The 14,599-nt window shown below is 37.4% G+C and overlaps 1 protein-coding gene across 3 annotated transcripts in view; it reads left to right on the forward strand.

Annotated features, from left to right (window-relative positions):
* Nucleotides 1–14,197, forward strand: part of LOC122558899 (NUAK family SNF1-like kinase 1) — a 42,754-nt gene extending 28,557 nt beyond the window's left edge. For all 3 annotated transcript variants that reach the window (XM_043707829.1, XM_043707830.1, XM_043707831.1), the window contains 6 exons: nt 321–441; nt 1,647–1,798; nt 2,894–2,959; nt 6,961–7,080; nt 7,580–7,712; nt 9,544–14,197. In XM_043707829.1, coding sequence (XP_043563764.1) covers nt 321–441; nt 1,647–1,798; nt 2,894–2,959; nt 6,961–7,080; nt 7,580–7,712; nt 9,544–10,646 — 1,695 coding nt within the window. In that variant the 3' untranslated portion in view covers nt 10,647–14,197. The remainder of the gene's footprint in view (nt 1–320; nt 442–1,646; nt 1,799–2,893; nt 2,960–6,960; nt 7,081–7,579; nt 7,713–9,543) is intronic.
* The last annotated feature ends 402 nt before the right edge of the window (nt 14,198–14,599 follow it).

Below are 14,599 nucleotides of genomic sequence, written 5' to 3' on the forward strand. Positions count from 1 at the left end.
CAATTACCAAACATTTGGACACGTACATAATTAGGAAAGATTTAGAGGGATATAGGCCAAATGCAGGCAAATAGGACTAGTGCATTTTGGGAAACTTCAGCATGGACTGAAGGGTCTCTTTCCATGCTGCATGACTCTGATGCTATGCCTCTATAATTCCATCTCCAAGCACAAGCTTCGCTTATTCAGAGGGCCTGAAATAAATGATTACTTTAATCCAAGCCCTATTCTTCATATGCCCTTGCTCTGATTTCCTTTTGGTGATTTTGAACTGAAATTTTGGTCATCCCTTGATGTTCTTGATGGGTTCATGTTCACAGGTAGCCATTAAATCTGTCCGAAAGGATAAGTTTCAAGAGGAACTGGATCGTATCCACATCCAACGGGAAATGGAAATCATGTCATCTCTTAACCACCCTAATATCATACGCATTTATGAAGGTGGGTATCATCATGAATTAAGGGGGTAATTAATGGGTGACTCATACTCATACAGCACAATATTTTACACAAAAGGTTTTGTTCAACACAGTCTACCATATTACCAGTCAGGAAGTGACGATGATCCCCAGATTGTGAGCATCAGTCAGCGGGCCTGAGAAAAATAATAGATTTTAACTTTTAGAAAACCGATGGTGGCATGTTGTCTGTATGTTCCTACAGAACTACAACAGAAAAGAAATTCAGGCTGGGTAAATGATAGACAACCAATCTGCTATTGCCTGTCTTCCACACCCATCAAAAGTTAAAGTAAGCTTTTAAGGGTTTGCACATATCAATGCAATTGAGAGATATTACGGTCAACATGTGGGCTGAACCTATTACTAACTACCAATGGGATTCAAAAATGCAAATATTACCTTCTTGTCATAATTTACAGGGACAGTTTTAATTTATACCTGTGACTGTTGTGATATTGTATTGCTGTCAAGATTAGAGTGGTGCTGGAAAAGCACAGCAGGTCAGGCAGCATCCGAGGAGCAGGAAAATCGACATTTCGGGCAAAAGCCCTTCATCATTACTGCTCCTCAGACGCTGCCTGACCTGCTGTGCTTTTCCAGCAGCACTCTAATCTTGACTCTGATCTCCAGCATCTGCAGTACCCACCTCTGCCAAGGGGTTTACAGAGGTCAGACAGGAGAGTGAAATTGAGGCCACAGTCAAGCCAGCCATAATCTTTTTGAATGGCACAAAGGCTCTTGAAGGGCCAAATGGCTACTCCTACTCCTAATTCTTTGTTTTTGAACACAATTCCATAGAAATGAACATGGAGTTTACATTTAAAATCCTGTGGGTTGCCTTCCTATGATCAATAATATTAGATGATAAAAAGCAGCAGCTACATGGGAACACCACCCACATGCGAGTTCCCTTCTAAGTCACTGACTTTCCTGACTTAGAAATATATTGCCGTTCCTTCACTGTCACTGGATCAAAATCCTGGAATGTCCTCCCTAAGGGCGTGAGTCAACTTACAGCATGTGGACTGTAGTGGTTCAAGAAGGAAGCTCATTATCACTTTCTCAAGGGCAACTAGGGATGGGTAATAAATGTTGGTCAGCCAGCAACACCAATGTACCACGAGCAAACTGAAAAAAAAGCAATATGCTCCAGATTCAGTGATCATTTATGTTTTTTTTCTGCAGTGTTTGAAAATAAGGATAAGATTATAATTGTAATGGACTACTGCAGTAATGGCGAATTGTATGATTACGTAAACGAACATCGTAGGCTGTCTGAGAATGAAGCACGCAGAGCTTTCAGGCAAATTGTCTCAGCAATTCATTACTGTCATAAGGTAAAAAAAAATTCCATACTATTTTGATAAAGACTTTCCGTTTGTGTGTGGTGCCCACACATGATGCCTGCTGACATTGTCATATCAATAGTTGTTTGCATATTAATAATATTGCTGCCCAGAGGATTGATGGAACTGGAGGTGATAGATGATAGCAACTGACTATATAAATTCCAGATTACTGAAGAACAATGGAATAGTTCCATCTGTCTGTTCCCTGCCTCTCTAACCACCAAAATAATCCTCTGTGATCTACATAATAATGTCCTACCCATACATATAAACCCACCTTGGCTTTTATATACAACCATTGATATGGACAATCAGCATGATCAGCACAATTGGCACACCCACAACAAATGTTGCAGTTACCAGAAAGAGCAATGGTCATAGCCTTAATTACAACAATGTAACTACACCCTAAACTGTACAATTCTCCAGCAGCAACGTAAACAGCTATAAGCAAACACAGCAATACATACATCCAAGAATACACATTCATACATGCAACATTGTAAATTGTAAATACACACTCCAACTGTATAATAATTGTCCTCCTCTCCATTGAACTTGTTCAGAGATGTCATTACACCCCTTTTCAGTAGGGGACTTGAAACCAGGCCTCCTAACTCAGAGATAGGGACACTACCACTGCCCCTAAATATGCATAATTATAACTACACATACAACCATGCAACTTATAATTGTGTCAACAGAAACAAAACATTTGCAACTAGAATATGGAAACGTGGATAACATGAGAGTTTGCTGAAAAGTCACTTATCTGTTGCATGCAGCTGTTTACAGTTCCTTTCAACTGCTGGATTTATTGAGATCTGGGAAACCCATAATTCCAGGGTTAAAAATATAAGGAAGATAAAATCTGAGGCAGACTTATTTTAATATTTAAATAATGAACCTGTAGGCTAGGAGCAAGTTCATTATCCAGCTCCCTTCCTGTCTCTGTTTAATGCAGAATGGTCCAGCTTCAACGTGAGTAGGATTTTGGGGTTGAGATTTTTAAATTTTACATCTGATCAAACCAAACAAACCCATTCCAATTGATTAACTCTGAAGTTTGTCTATCCCTTACAGAAAGGAATTGTGCACCGTGACCTTAAACTAGAAAACATTCTCCTGGATGAAAGCTTTAATGTAAAGGTTAGATTTTAAAAAATATATCACTTTTTTCTTTTTGTATTGTTGATTGAATGGCTTCACACATTTTTGCATAGATAGTAGAACACTGTAGCATAGTGGTAATGTCTCTAAACTAGTATGCCAGAAGCCAAAGCTCATCCTCTGGTGCAGAGGTTCAAACCTCACGTGAGCAGCTGGAGGAATTTAATATCAATTAAGAAATGTGTAATTGAAAGTTAGTCTTCATAATGATGTACATGAAATTATTATTGTCCTCAAAAACCCATCTCGTTCACTAATGCCCTTTGGGTAAGGAAATCATCTATCATCCTTGTCAGGTCAATAAATGACTCTAGATCATTTGAAATCACCTAGCAAGCCACCCAGTTTAAATCATTAAGATTGGACAGCAAATGCCAAATGCTGGTCTTATCAGCAGTGCCCGCATATAGTCAGAGTTGTACAGCCTGGAAACAGAGCCTTTGATCCAACTCATCCATGCCTACCAGATATCCTTAATTAATCTGAATTTCATGAAAGAATATAAGATGCATTGGATTTTGATCTGCCAATATTCCTTAAAGCAAATTATTAGCTTTATTCTCAATTCGGAAGTATAATATAACTGAGAGGAAGGCACCTAGCACACTATAGATAAGTCACTTATTATGGAGGAGACTTTATTCCATTGATGGCTGATTTTGAACACTTGTTGCAGGATTGAAGGGACATTGCTGCCACACTTTGTAAGAAGAGCAAAATGGTGACTGATTCATTCCTGATGTCTAAAATAATTTGAACTTCTAAATTAGAAATGGCAATATTCTAATCAGTGGTCCTATATGTTAAATATCTACCCAATATTAACTAACTTTCACAACTGGCTGAGAAAAAAAATCAATGGGTCCCCGCTAACTATTTAGGGACCACTGAAGTGCTGGTTTCCACGCAGGCTTAACCTTGAGGAGTCGAGGCACAGGGGAAGTTGCCAGGTCACCCTACTTAGGCCTCTAGTAGAAAGGTGATAGGGAGTGCCTTCCCCAAAGGATGTCTTTCCATCTTTTGATCCTCCCTAGAGTCTTTTACCCATGGTGTTTCCTGTCCTTGATCTCTCCATCAAGAGTCCCAAAGCCACTTCCCATTCTCCTGGGGCTCACCTCCCCACTCTGCCATGAGATTCCGAGCATTTATCTAGTTCTGGATGTCAGGACATAGAATGTGGCTGACCTGGCCCCTGCATGTTTCTTAGGCAGTTCCCAGAAGTGGGACCTCTGTCCAAGTGAGGGGTATTGGTCCCATCTCCTGCTAGTTGAAACTCCTTGGAACTTCAGATGGCTGTCAGGCTGCTGTGATGGACAGGGCTGGGTTTGCTGCCAACTCTTCAGATGGCAGAGAGAGAAATCCTGCAATCTGAAAAATCTTGTCCACAGATACTAGCATATAATCAGGAGATCAGTTTCAGCACTAAATTAGAGCAAATCCATGAGAGGAGGAGACCTGTGTAATCATCATGAAATCCTATGGCCATAACTAACAGCAGGAAAATAACCTAAAGGCTTAATTATAGGGCAAAGTAAATGCTTCCCTTTACAGTAGTCACTGGGTCCAGCAGATCTAGCTTATAGTCCCACTGTTAAAAGGAAGAATTACAGCCAGCTCCTAATTAAGTGTTCTGAAATATTTATGGTTTCAGCAACAAAACATTGTATGTTTTTGGTTTCTTTGATTTTTTTAACTTTATACTTGTTCAGTAAGCCAGTATGAATCTGTCCACTGAAAACAATACTTTGCTTCAGAACTTAGAATCATAGAATCCCTACAGAGTGGCAGCAGACCCACACCAACACTTCAAAGAGCATCCCACCCGCTCCACCCCACTTCCCTATTCCTGTAACCCTGCATTTCCCACAGCTAATCCATCTAGCCTGAATATCCCTGGACACTACGCGTAATTTAGCATGGCCGATCCACCTAACTTGCATATCTTTAGACTATGGGAGGAAACCAGAGCACCCAGTGGAAACACACATAGGCAGCCTGAGGGTGGAGTCAGACAAGGGTCCCTGGTGCTCTGAGGTAGCAGTGCTAATCACTGAGTTACCATGCTGCCCATTAATCTAATTAATGCATTTACAGGTAATCTGAATCTTTTTCTTGAGGAGGTTATAGCATTTATTCTTTCAGCTGTTGTGTCTTATAGGTTTATCCTATTTATTTGAAAAGGTGATTCAAATTATTCCAAACATTCTGGTTACCATTTGTTCTCTTATACATGTGCCCATTTAGCTACTTTTCAGTTGATGTGGTTTTATTGTTATAATATCTCTATCTAATTTTCCAGTCAGATTATTTGTAAAGTTATTTTAAGAATTCATGAAGAGAGGAGGAAAAGCCAAGGACCTAATTTCGAATACATGGTGAAAGACAGATTTACTAAATGATGTCCAAAAAATTTCCCACTCACACCAAAATTTTATCTTATCAAAATATGGCCATTCCTCAAAATAGTATCAATAAATTTAATTCTCAAAACTGGAAGACAAACCCTTAATATTTTGATGGAGATCCTGCACATTTCTTAAAAGTAGTATCCATGACACTCCAAGACAATCCAATTACTTTTTAGTTTTCTGTGTTTGCATTCTGAAGAAAGCGCCTTCTCTGTCTCTTTAGGACCAAAAATCTTACATCAATAAATATAACTCCTCTCACACGAGCAGTGTTGGAGGTACTTGGGAATCTGATGCGTACAACTCAGCCAATTACTGCTGTTGTTCTGGAGGGCACCAAAATAACTGATCAACAGTTGTAATGAGCAGGATGAGGCACGAGAAGACAAAACCTATACTGGATTCTGAGCATGCAAAGTAATTACAGAGGGGGGATGTCAGAAAAACATTGGAGAAGCTTGGAACTATGTCCAAAGTCAAAAAAGTTTCATCTTTTATTAAAATGTCATGATTTTTCCAGGTTTTCCATGATTGCCAGGAACCCTATTTAAGGGCAGTTAAGAGGGAAGCAAACAAGAATTATTGGAAAATGTCACCCATAATATTCCTTGTTTACCTTGAAGAATAAGTATATAATTTAAGTTGTTAAATGTGGCAGATGTTTAATATATTGCTGTATAAAAGGTTTTGGAAGGAGATTAATTTGAAATTTGGCCATTATTTGATCTCTAGCTTTCTCCAATAAGTTTAACTATTTGAATCAAGTACAAAAATTATGTCAGCTTCCAGACGTCCCTAAATAATATTTAAAGAGTGAGGAATACAATACCTTATTTGGCAGGAACTTCAGAACTAAAATAAGTAAGTGGAATTTGAAGAATTCAAATCTTGTAAATATCCTTTCTGCTATTAAATTTCATAATGCGCACCTCAGCAATAAGAATTCTTCTAATTTCAGTTTTCATTCACTCACACAAAACCTGCGATACCTAGCTTAAGAGATCAGTAAAAGTATTTTAAATAGCCCCAAACTCCATACCATTTTGAATTTTACTTGGATATTAAGATATCAACTCACTGGCACAAAAACTGCATGTATCATAAATAAAAATGATAGCATGTTGCTGAAAATAGCAGACGTTTTCATTCTCCTGTAGTGACTCAGGTTTCTACACTAGCATTTGCATTTTAATTCTTAGGCTTGATGTAATGTGATCAGTGTAATCATTGACTTTACAATCAGAACAAAGAACAATACAGCACAGGAACAGGCCCTTCTGCCCTGCAAACCTGTGCTGACACATTTTGCCCTTGCATACTAAAACTGTCTTCACTTACAGGATCCATATTCCTCTATTTAATTCCTCCAGGTATTTCATGAATCACCTTTACAATTCAGTGTGCACCACAAAATAATGTGTAAAAATTCTGACATATATGGAATATCTCTTTCACACAACTATTGAGATATTAAATAATCCTTTCTCTCAAACCTCAAATCTGAATGAACAATTGAATTTACTATGGCTATCATGTCATCCTGTTACCTAATTTCTTGTGGTTGTTTTTCAGCTTGCTGACTTTGGTTTATCAAACCTGTATCATAAGGATCAGCTATTGGAGACATACTGCGGAAGTCCTCTTTATGCCTCACCTGAAATAGTGAATGGATTTCCATATCAAGGACCTGAGGTACAACAAATATGAATTAAGAATAAGTCATCAGCTTTTTAAGAAGCTTTGTCACAACCCAAAGATGCTACAAAACAATTATTACATAGTCCAAAATAATGATTTTGACTAAATGTAGTCTCAAAATGCAATATGTCTATATCTATCTGGTTGTCCCACTTTGCGTGCGAAATGTGTGGTGAATCAAAACTCCAGGTTTTTTATTGAGTGAATCCAGCACACCTCCCATTTTGGGGATGTTCAAATATTGGCTGTGCAGATCTATCTCAAAAGAGCAAAAAGTTAACGTGACATTATTTCAACATAAGTCAGTTAGAAAGTGGACAATTTTGAAAATTGACTGGCACTTTAATCATTACTTATCAAGAATCAAATCCATTGTATTGTTCAGTTAACACAAAGGAACACATCAGATATTCTCTGAAATGGCATTAACTAATACTATTTGAGACACTCTTTGCTATGTTTAATGGATTGATTATGATACATTGTGTGCTAGGTTGATTGCTGGGCCCTGGGAGTTCTGCTTTATACACTGGTGTATGGAACAATGCCATTTGATAGCAGGAGTTACAAAACTTTAACGCAGCAGATCAGTTGTGGAGAATACAAGAAACCTCACCTGACTTCTGGTAAGGAATCATGAGATTGTATCAAACCCATCTCACAAAGTAGTTGGAGATTTTTGAACGAACAATGATTATACTATAGCAGGTTTTCATATAAACATCTCTGGCCTAGTATTTCTCATACTGAATTTTAAAGTAGAAGCCTTCAGTTCAAAGATTGCTAATCTAGATTAGATTAGATTCCTTACAGTGTGGAAACAGGCCCTTTGCCCAACAAGTCCACACCGACCCTCCGAAGAGTAACTCATCCAGACCCATTTCCTGGATCAGTGGTGCTGGAAGAGCACAGCAATTCAGGCAGCATCCGAGGACAGGCAAAATCGACGTTTCGGGCAAAAGCCCTTCATCAGGAATAAAAGCATCTGCAGTCATTGTTTTTACCAGACCCATTTCCCTCTGACTAATGCACCTAACACTATGGGCAATTTAGCATGGCCAATTCACCTAACCTGCACATCTTTGGACCATGGGAGGAAACCGGAATACTCGGAGGAAACCCACACAAGTACAGGGAGATTGTGCAAACTCCACACAGATAGTTGCCCAAGGCTGGAATCGAACCTGAGTTCCTGATGCTGTGAGGCAGCATTGCTAACCACTAAGCCACAGTGCTGCCCCAAATTTTGTTTTGGGTAACCCACCCAGACCCATTCCTTTACTCTACATTTACCACTGACTAATATCTAGTAAAATTAAATTGATTTGGTAATCAGGTAATGCATGAGAGTTACCAGACCGCTTTAAAAACATTACTGGTTAATTAATGTCTTTCAGTAAAGAAAATTTGCACTCCAATGTGAGTCAAGTCTTCATGCAATTGACTCTTACTGCCCTCGAAACAACTAGAGATGAGCAGTAAATGCTGCATTGCTTGTACTGCCTTGGTCAAGAGCAGATCTTCAAAAGTTAATGACGGCTATCTGATAATGAATTTATGTAACACTTTACGTAGGATTTTTATATGGTGTAGGATATTCTAAAGCACTTTAAAACTAATGCACTGCTTTTGGAGTCAACATGACAGCCAATTTGCATACAACAAGCTCCCATATTCAGCAAATGAAACCAATATCCAACTAAGATGTTAATGACTTTTTTTGAAAGATAAATGCCAGCAAAGACACCATAAGACTCTATTCAATTTGTAAAACATGTTGGGATTTTTAATCTCAATCGACAATTGAAACTTTACATCCTTTATTAGTATTAAAGTGTCAGCTTAGATTATGTACTAAAATTCCAGACTGCATTTGAACTCACAATCTTCTACCTCAGAGATATCTACTGAGTAAAAATGACATTTAATTGTTTTGTGCAAGAACAAATATACCAGATCAACAGATCAGTTCCTCTAATCACATTGATGTCACCATTGGCTTTCTGTAAAACTCAGGCCAAGTTTACTTAAGGAGTACAATTTCATGCAAATATTTTTTCTGGCACTTAAATTGATTATAGCCTATGATTTGTGAATTTTACAGCAGAAAATTTACAATATACAGATGTTACAGGAGAAAAGAAAGTAATAGACAGCAAGGAAAAGATTTTTTAAATACGATATAATAAATCAACACTGAACAATTAAAGTAAATATCTTTGTGCTCGCCTTCCCATAAAGGTCCTGTCAGCAGTAAGTCAATATTATTTCAGCAATCATTCTGTTCAGATTTTTCAAATTAAACAATGGAAGAATTGAGGGGGTGATGGGTAAGATGTTAATGGAGTGTTTTTAATGATAAATGTTGGTGGCTTTTTTTTTCATTTTCCTAGATAAATGTAATTGGAAAGCCTTGTATTAATTAATTCTAAGATGTTGGCATGTTTTCACCAATAGATGCTTGTGACCTGATTGACTGGATGTTATCAGTGGACTCAGACAAACGTGCAACAATTGAAGATATTGCAAACCATTGGTGGGTCAACTCGGGTTATGACACATCTATTTGTGACTGCATTTCCGAAAAAGACTGTCACTCACCACTGCTGGCCCGTTGCATTGACTGGCAAACCAGGGAAGGGTGTACAAATCAAAGGACGAAAGAAGCTAAAAATGTACAAGCTATAGAAAGTACTGGGCATCAAGTTTCTACCCATATAACAGAGGATAGGCAAATGGTTTGTTTAAAAAAGTCAAAGAAAGAAAAAGACATGACACAACCACAACAGGATGTGAAATTGCAGAAACCCACATCCAAAGATGCAAAGGAAAATCCAAAGGGAATCCTACAATCTAGCTTTGACAATGACCTTCTTTCATCTGCAGGCATGGAACTGCAATCACAATGGACTGAAACCAGCACAACCATCACAAAACCTATAAACACCTTTCAGAAGGTGCACACTGCGCAAACTACAGTCTTAACTAGTACACCAAAGAAAGGAATCCTGAAGAACTCTTACCATAGAGAGTCTGGCTATTCCTCTTCTCCAGAACGCAGTGAAACAAGAGGCAGGGATACAGCTGAAATTTCTTCCGAAACAAGTGGCAAACAGTCAGAAATGCCTTTATCAGAAGTAAAATATAGGAAAAAAGGAATTCTAAAACGAAATGGAAAGTTTTCCACCAGTTTAGATCTGCCCGATGATCGCTCATCACTAAAGCTTTCTGCTTCTTTAAAGGACCTGATCTTATCAAATGGGAGACATCAGAAAAAAGAGAGCCGCCCCTCTAGTGTCATTAGTGATGATAGCATACTTTCTAGTGACTCATTTGACCTTCTAGATCTCACAGCAGAAAGCAGAAGACTCTTTACTCAAAGTAAACATGGCAACATTTATAGCTCAGCTTCAGAGGAAGACTTTTTGGAGCTGGATAACACAGATAAAGTTGATCCACAAAATGCCAGAAGAAATGGAAGTTCTGGAAAAGACAATATAGGGAGAATTTTCTCAATAATGGAATTTGAAGATACACAAGATATTTATAATAAGGCCTAAGAGAGGTGTAATTATTTAAAGGAAAATTAATGGGTTATATTTCTGAGTCTCCATAAACTGTAGCCAAAAATTATTCCCACTGAATCAATGAGGAAGATTCCTTCAATGAAGACTATCAAGAAAGTATTATAGCAAAATAATTAAATTTATTGTCACTTTTCCTTGAGCATAAGAATATTTGCTACTGGAAAGTAAGTTTATGTTTATTACAAGGCTAAAATGTTAAATGGTTCTGTGCAATAATTACATGTTTTTTTGCGAAAATTGTTTTTTTAGTGTTCGTTTGTTTATGACAAGGCTGAAGTGTTAAATGGTTCTGTATATTAATTCCATGAATTTTTTTTTGCGAAAATTGGATTCTTAATATTCACCATTATTATTCACTGAATGGAAAGCAGAATTGGATTTGAGAATCAGGCCAAATCAGTGATTTTCCAAAAACATAGCATAGAGTCCTGAATGTACAATCATATTACTCAAAATGGCTCTTTATTTACACAAAGGTCAGTGCCACATCAGATCATCTTCCATGCATTTGAATACACTGAGAAGTTGACTAGGATTGTCATATTGTAATAGTGGTACAAGAAATTATTATTCATCCTCAAAATAGACTACTTTGCCTCGATTTGTTCTAAAGGTCCAGGTAAGACTTTTAATAAAGCAGAAACAGGCATCCATAAATCCCTTATTTTCACTTCAATACTTGGGAGTAAACAGGATGGGAAGAGGTTACCTAACAAATGTTTCAATGTTTTTCAAAGAACATTCCAAGTGCACATGAAATAGTGTGCCTAGGCTTCAAAACTAATTTGCTAAAATTGCTGTCCCATTCCCCCTTACAAATGATACTTAGACTTCAAGCTTTTATAGACAACAAAAATGCACAAATGTGGTTTGGTTCAAGTAGAAAAATGTTCATTATTAAAATAAAATCCTCCTGACACATTAAACTGGCTTAAATGACACAACACCCCAACTTGTTCATCCAACTTAAATCCATGTATAATTTAACCTCAGCCCCAACCTACAAAACACACAAAGCCATCACAACCTTTTAGGTTAAAAATAACTTTACTGACACACCACAGACAAAACCCCATTTTCCCACCCTAAACTTTATTTAATTCAGATAGATCCTTTTTGAATTTGGTTGTTACCCTTAAGTTAACTTCTCATCCCCAATACCCCTCAAACATGGATGATAACTTACAATCTTCCACATAGTTTGTCCTTCTGATGACTGCAGTACCAAGCCCTTCACTATTATCCATTATCTGATGGCCCTTATCAATGATTATAAACCATCTCTTGGGGTCATTTTGCTGGATCATCAGTGCTTAACATCCTTTTTGATCCCTCTAGTCTGTTACGGACATAGCTATTCAGTGTTGATTTTATTTCCACAATGGATCCCACTAAGGTGAGGTATCCCTGGCTCCAAAGCTGTAAAAGAAACAAAAACAGAAATTTTGGAGAAACTCAGCAGGTGTGGCAGCACCTATGGAGAGAAAACAGAGTTAATGTTTCAAGTTCAGTGACCTTTCTTTTGAACGTCTTCTCCTGAATAACCAAAGTAACCAAAATGACCCCCAATGAATAAATTGGCAACAACATTTCACTTTTTGCAATGTTTAACACAAATGAGAATTGATGTAAATTGAGCATGGATCAACAGGCAAACTCCAGTCAGTATGAACTATAAGTAACATAGGGAATAGCATAAAACAATGAAGACTACCTCATATGACTATAAACATTCACATATCCCCCACACAAATGGGGCAGTACATGCATTCTCTCAATCTTTCCAAATCTGCTTCAGGTACACTGGACCTCTCACTTTACCCAAAGACTTGGCCTCAAGTCACTTGTAACAGAAGCTTCACTTCCTATGTTCAAATGTTGTTCATTTCTTCTGAAAGTCATCTCCAAAATATTATGCTCTTGTAGAACTTACTTGGCTACATCACAATTATCTTAATGGGGCAGGTTTTCCGGAAACTCCTTTATAAACTTCTTTAATGAATCTTGTTGAACAATCTGGTCAGCTCTTTAAAAAAAACCTGAGTTTTACCAATGGAATTATCCTAACTGCAATCTCTGCTCTCACCTTTTCTATAGCTTCCTGTCTCTTTTAACTGCATGTACAGAGCTCCCTGTAAATGCACTTCTACATTCTTCTCTTACTGCAGCTTCTTCATCTCTGGTCATATGGCATCCATATTTTGACTTCCTTCCTGTTGGTATTGCTTCCAGGCTGACAGTGGCCATATCATATAGACTAATATTAGAAAATTGCAATTGATCCCTTTAGAATTGATGTACATTCTTAAAAACAACTACATATTCCCTAGCCGTGTTTAAAGAAACTACAACTTTCCTTACTATACTGTTTCAAGGTCAAAGATCTTCATAAAAAAATAGAATGCTGAACAATATAGTCAAGACAGTAACATGTGTATTGTATGGTGCCAAGAGAGTAACATATGTATTGTATGCTTCTGTGGTCAAACTAAATCTCAAATAACTATGTGCTGTTCATATAACATTGCAAGATATACTTACCAGTTCCACATGCAAGATAAATCTGGGCAGTTCTACACTTCTATAATTAATTATAATTTATTCAGAGGCTGGAACTATTATCCCACCTAAAACATTTATCATCTAAAAGGATGTTTTGATATCTTAGATTAATTATAATTGATTGCACAACCCCCCCTAATTAAAAGTTTTGAAATAACCCCTTTATAAATGCACTAACTTTGGCAGAGAAATAGAACACTAACATCAAACTTTATTCAGTATAATTAAGTAAAAATACACTCATCTAACAATTGAAGACTGTTTAAGTAACCAACAAAAACACACAAAAGTTATACTTATCACTATACAAGACAGACTTCAATGCTGGACAGAAATTATTTTCCCACCTCAAGGACAAAATGTGTTCAGTTTTCATGTTTTCTAAAATATCCCCGATTGATTCACGCTGAAAACTGACAGCACTTACAACTGATTGATTTAAGTTCTCAGATTTATTGCAAACCACATTTCAAAACCTTTAGCTAATTTGGCGAACTCTCTAAAAATTTGATGCTGCCAATTTTCGTATAAGAGTCCCTACAAGATAGGAGGGCTGAAGAAGGGCTTATGCCCGAAACGTCGATTCTCCTGTTCCTTGGATGCTGCCTGACCTGCTGCGCTTTTCCAGCAACACATTTTCAGCTCCCTTCAAGATAGACCGCCCACCACAAAATTAATAATTGTTGAAATCCAATTTACTAATAATGTGGTAATGGTTAATCCGATAGGATTTTCCTATCTGCACAAATTAACGAAAACATGAGACAAAAAGAAAGCTTAAAGCTGTCTATTTTGTGCTTACAATAGACAGTCTTCCAATTATTAATGTGACTATGTTTTTAGTGCAAATAAATAGCATGTATTAGCTACTAAAACACTGGAGACACTTTGTTCTTTTCTCACGGGCTGAACTGAGTCATTTTCAAGTACAGACATTTAATAAAGCTATTAATAAAAAAAAATACATTCTTATGCATTATTGATTATAATTACATTAGCCCCCTGTAGCTGTAGGGGATACGTTCCACGAACTACCGTGGAAGCACGAAACTGCGGATAGTAGCAAACCTATTCATTTAAGTGGGAAATGTACCTCCCTGGCAGTTCTCTGATCCCTGGTTCTGGAATGTTCCATGTAATATGTTCAAGCCATGGGAAACCGCAGGTAACTGAAACCGCAGAAACTGACTCTACGGATACAGCAGTCACCCTGTGCTTATTCAACTAGAACTCTTCAGAACTCATAACAGTTCTAAAGATGGACTTGAAACGTTAATCAGTTTCTCTCGCCACAGATATTGTCAGACCTGCTGTGTTTTTCCAGCATCCTCTGTGTTTGGGCTGAACCTTTTTTTTGGCTAAGT

This window comes from Chiloscyllium plagiosum, chromosome 18 (assembly GCF_004010195.1).
Source record: "Chiloscyllium plagiosum isolate BGI_BamShark_2017 chromosome 18, ASM401019v2, whole genome shotgun sequence".
Taxonomy (NCBI): domain Eukaryota; kingdom Metazoa; phylum Chordata; class Chondrichthyes; order Orectolobiformes; family Hemiscylliidae; genus Chiloscyllium; species Chiloscyllium plagiosum.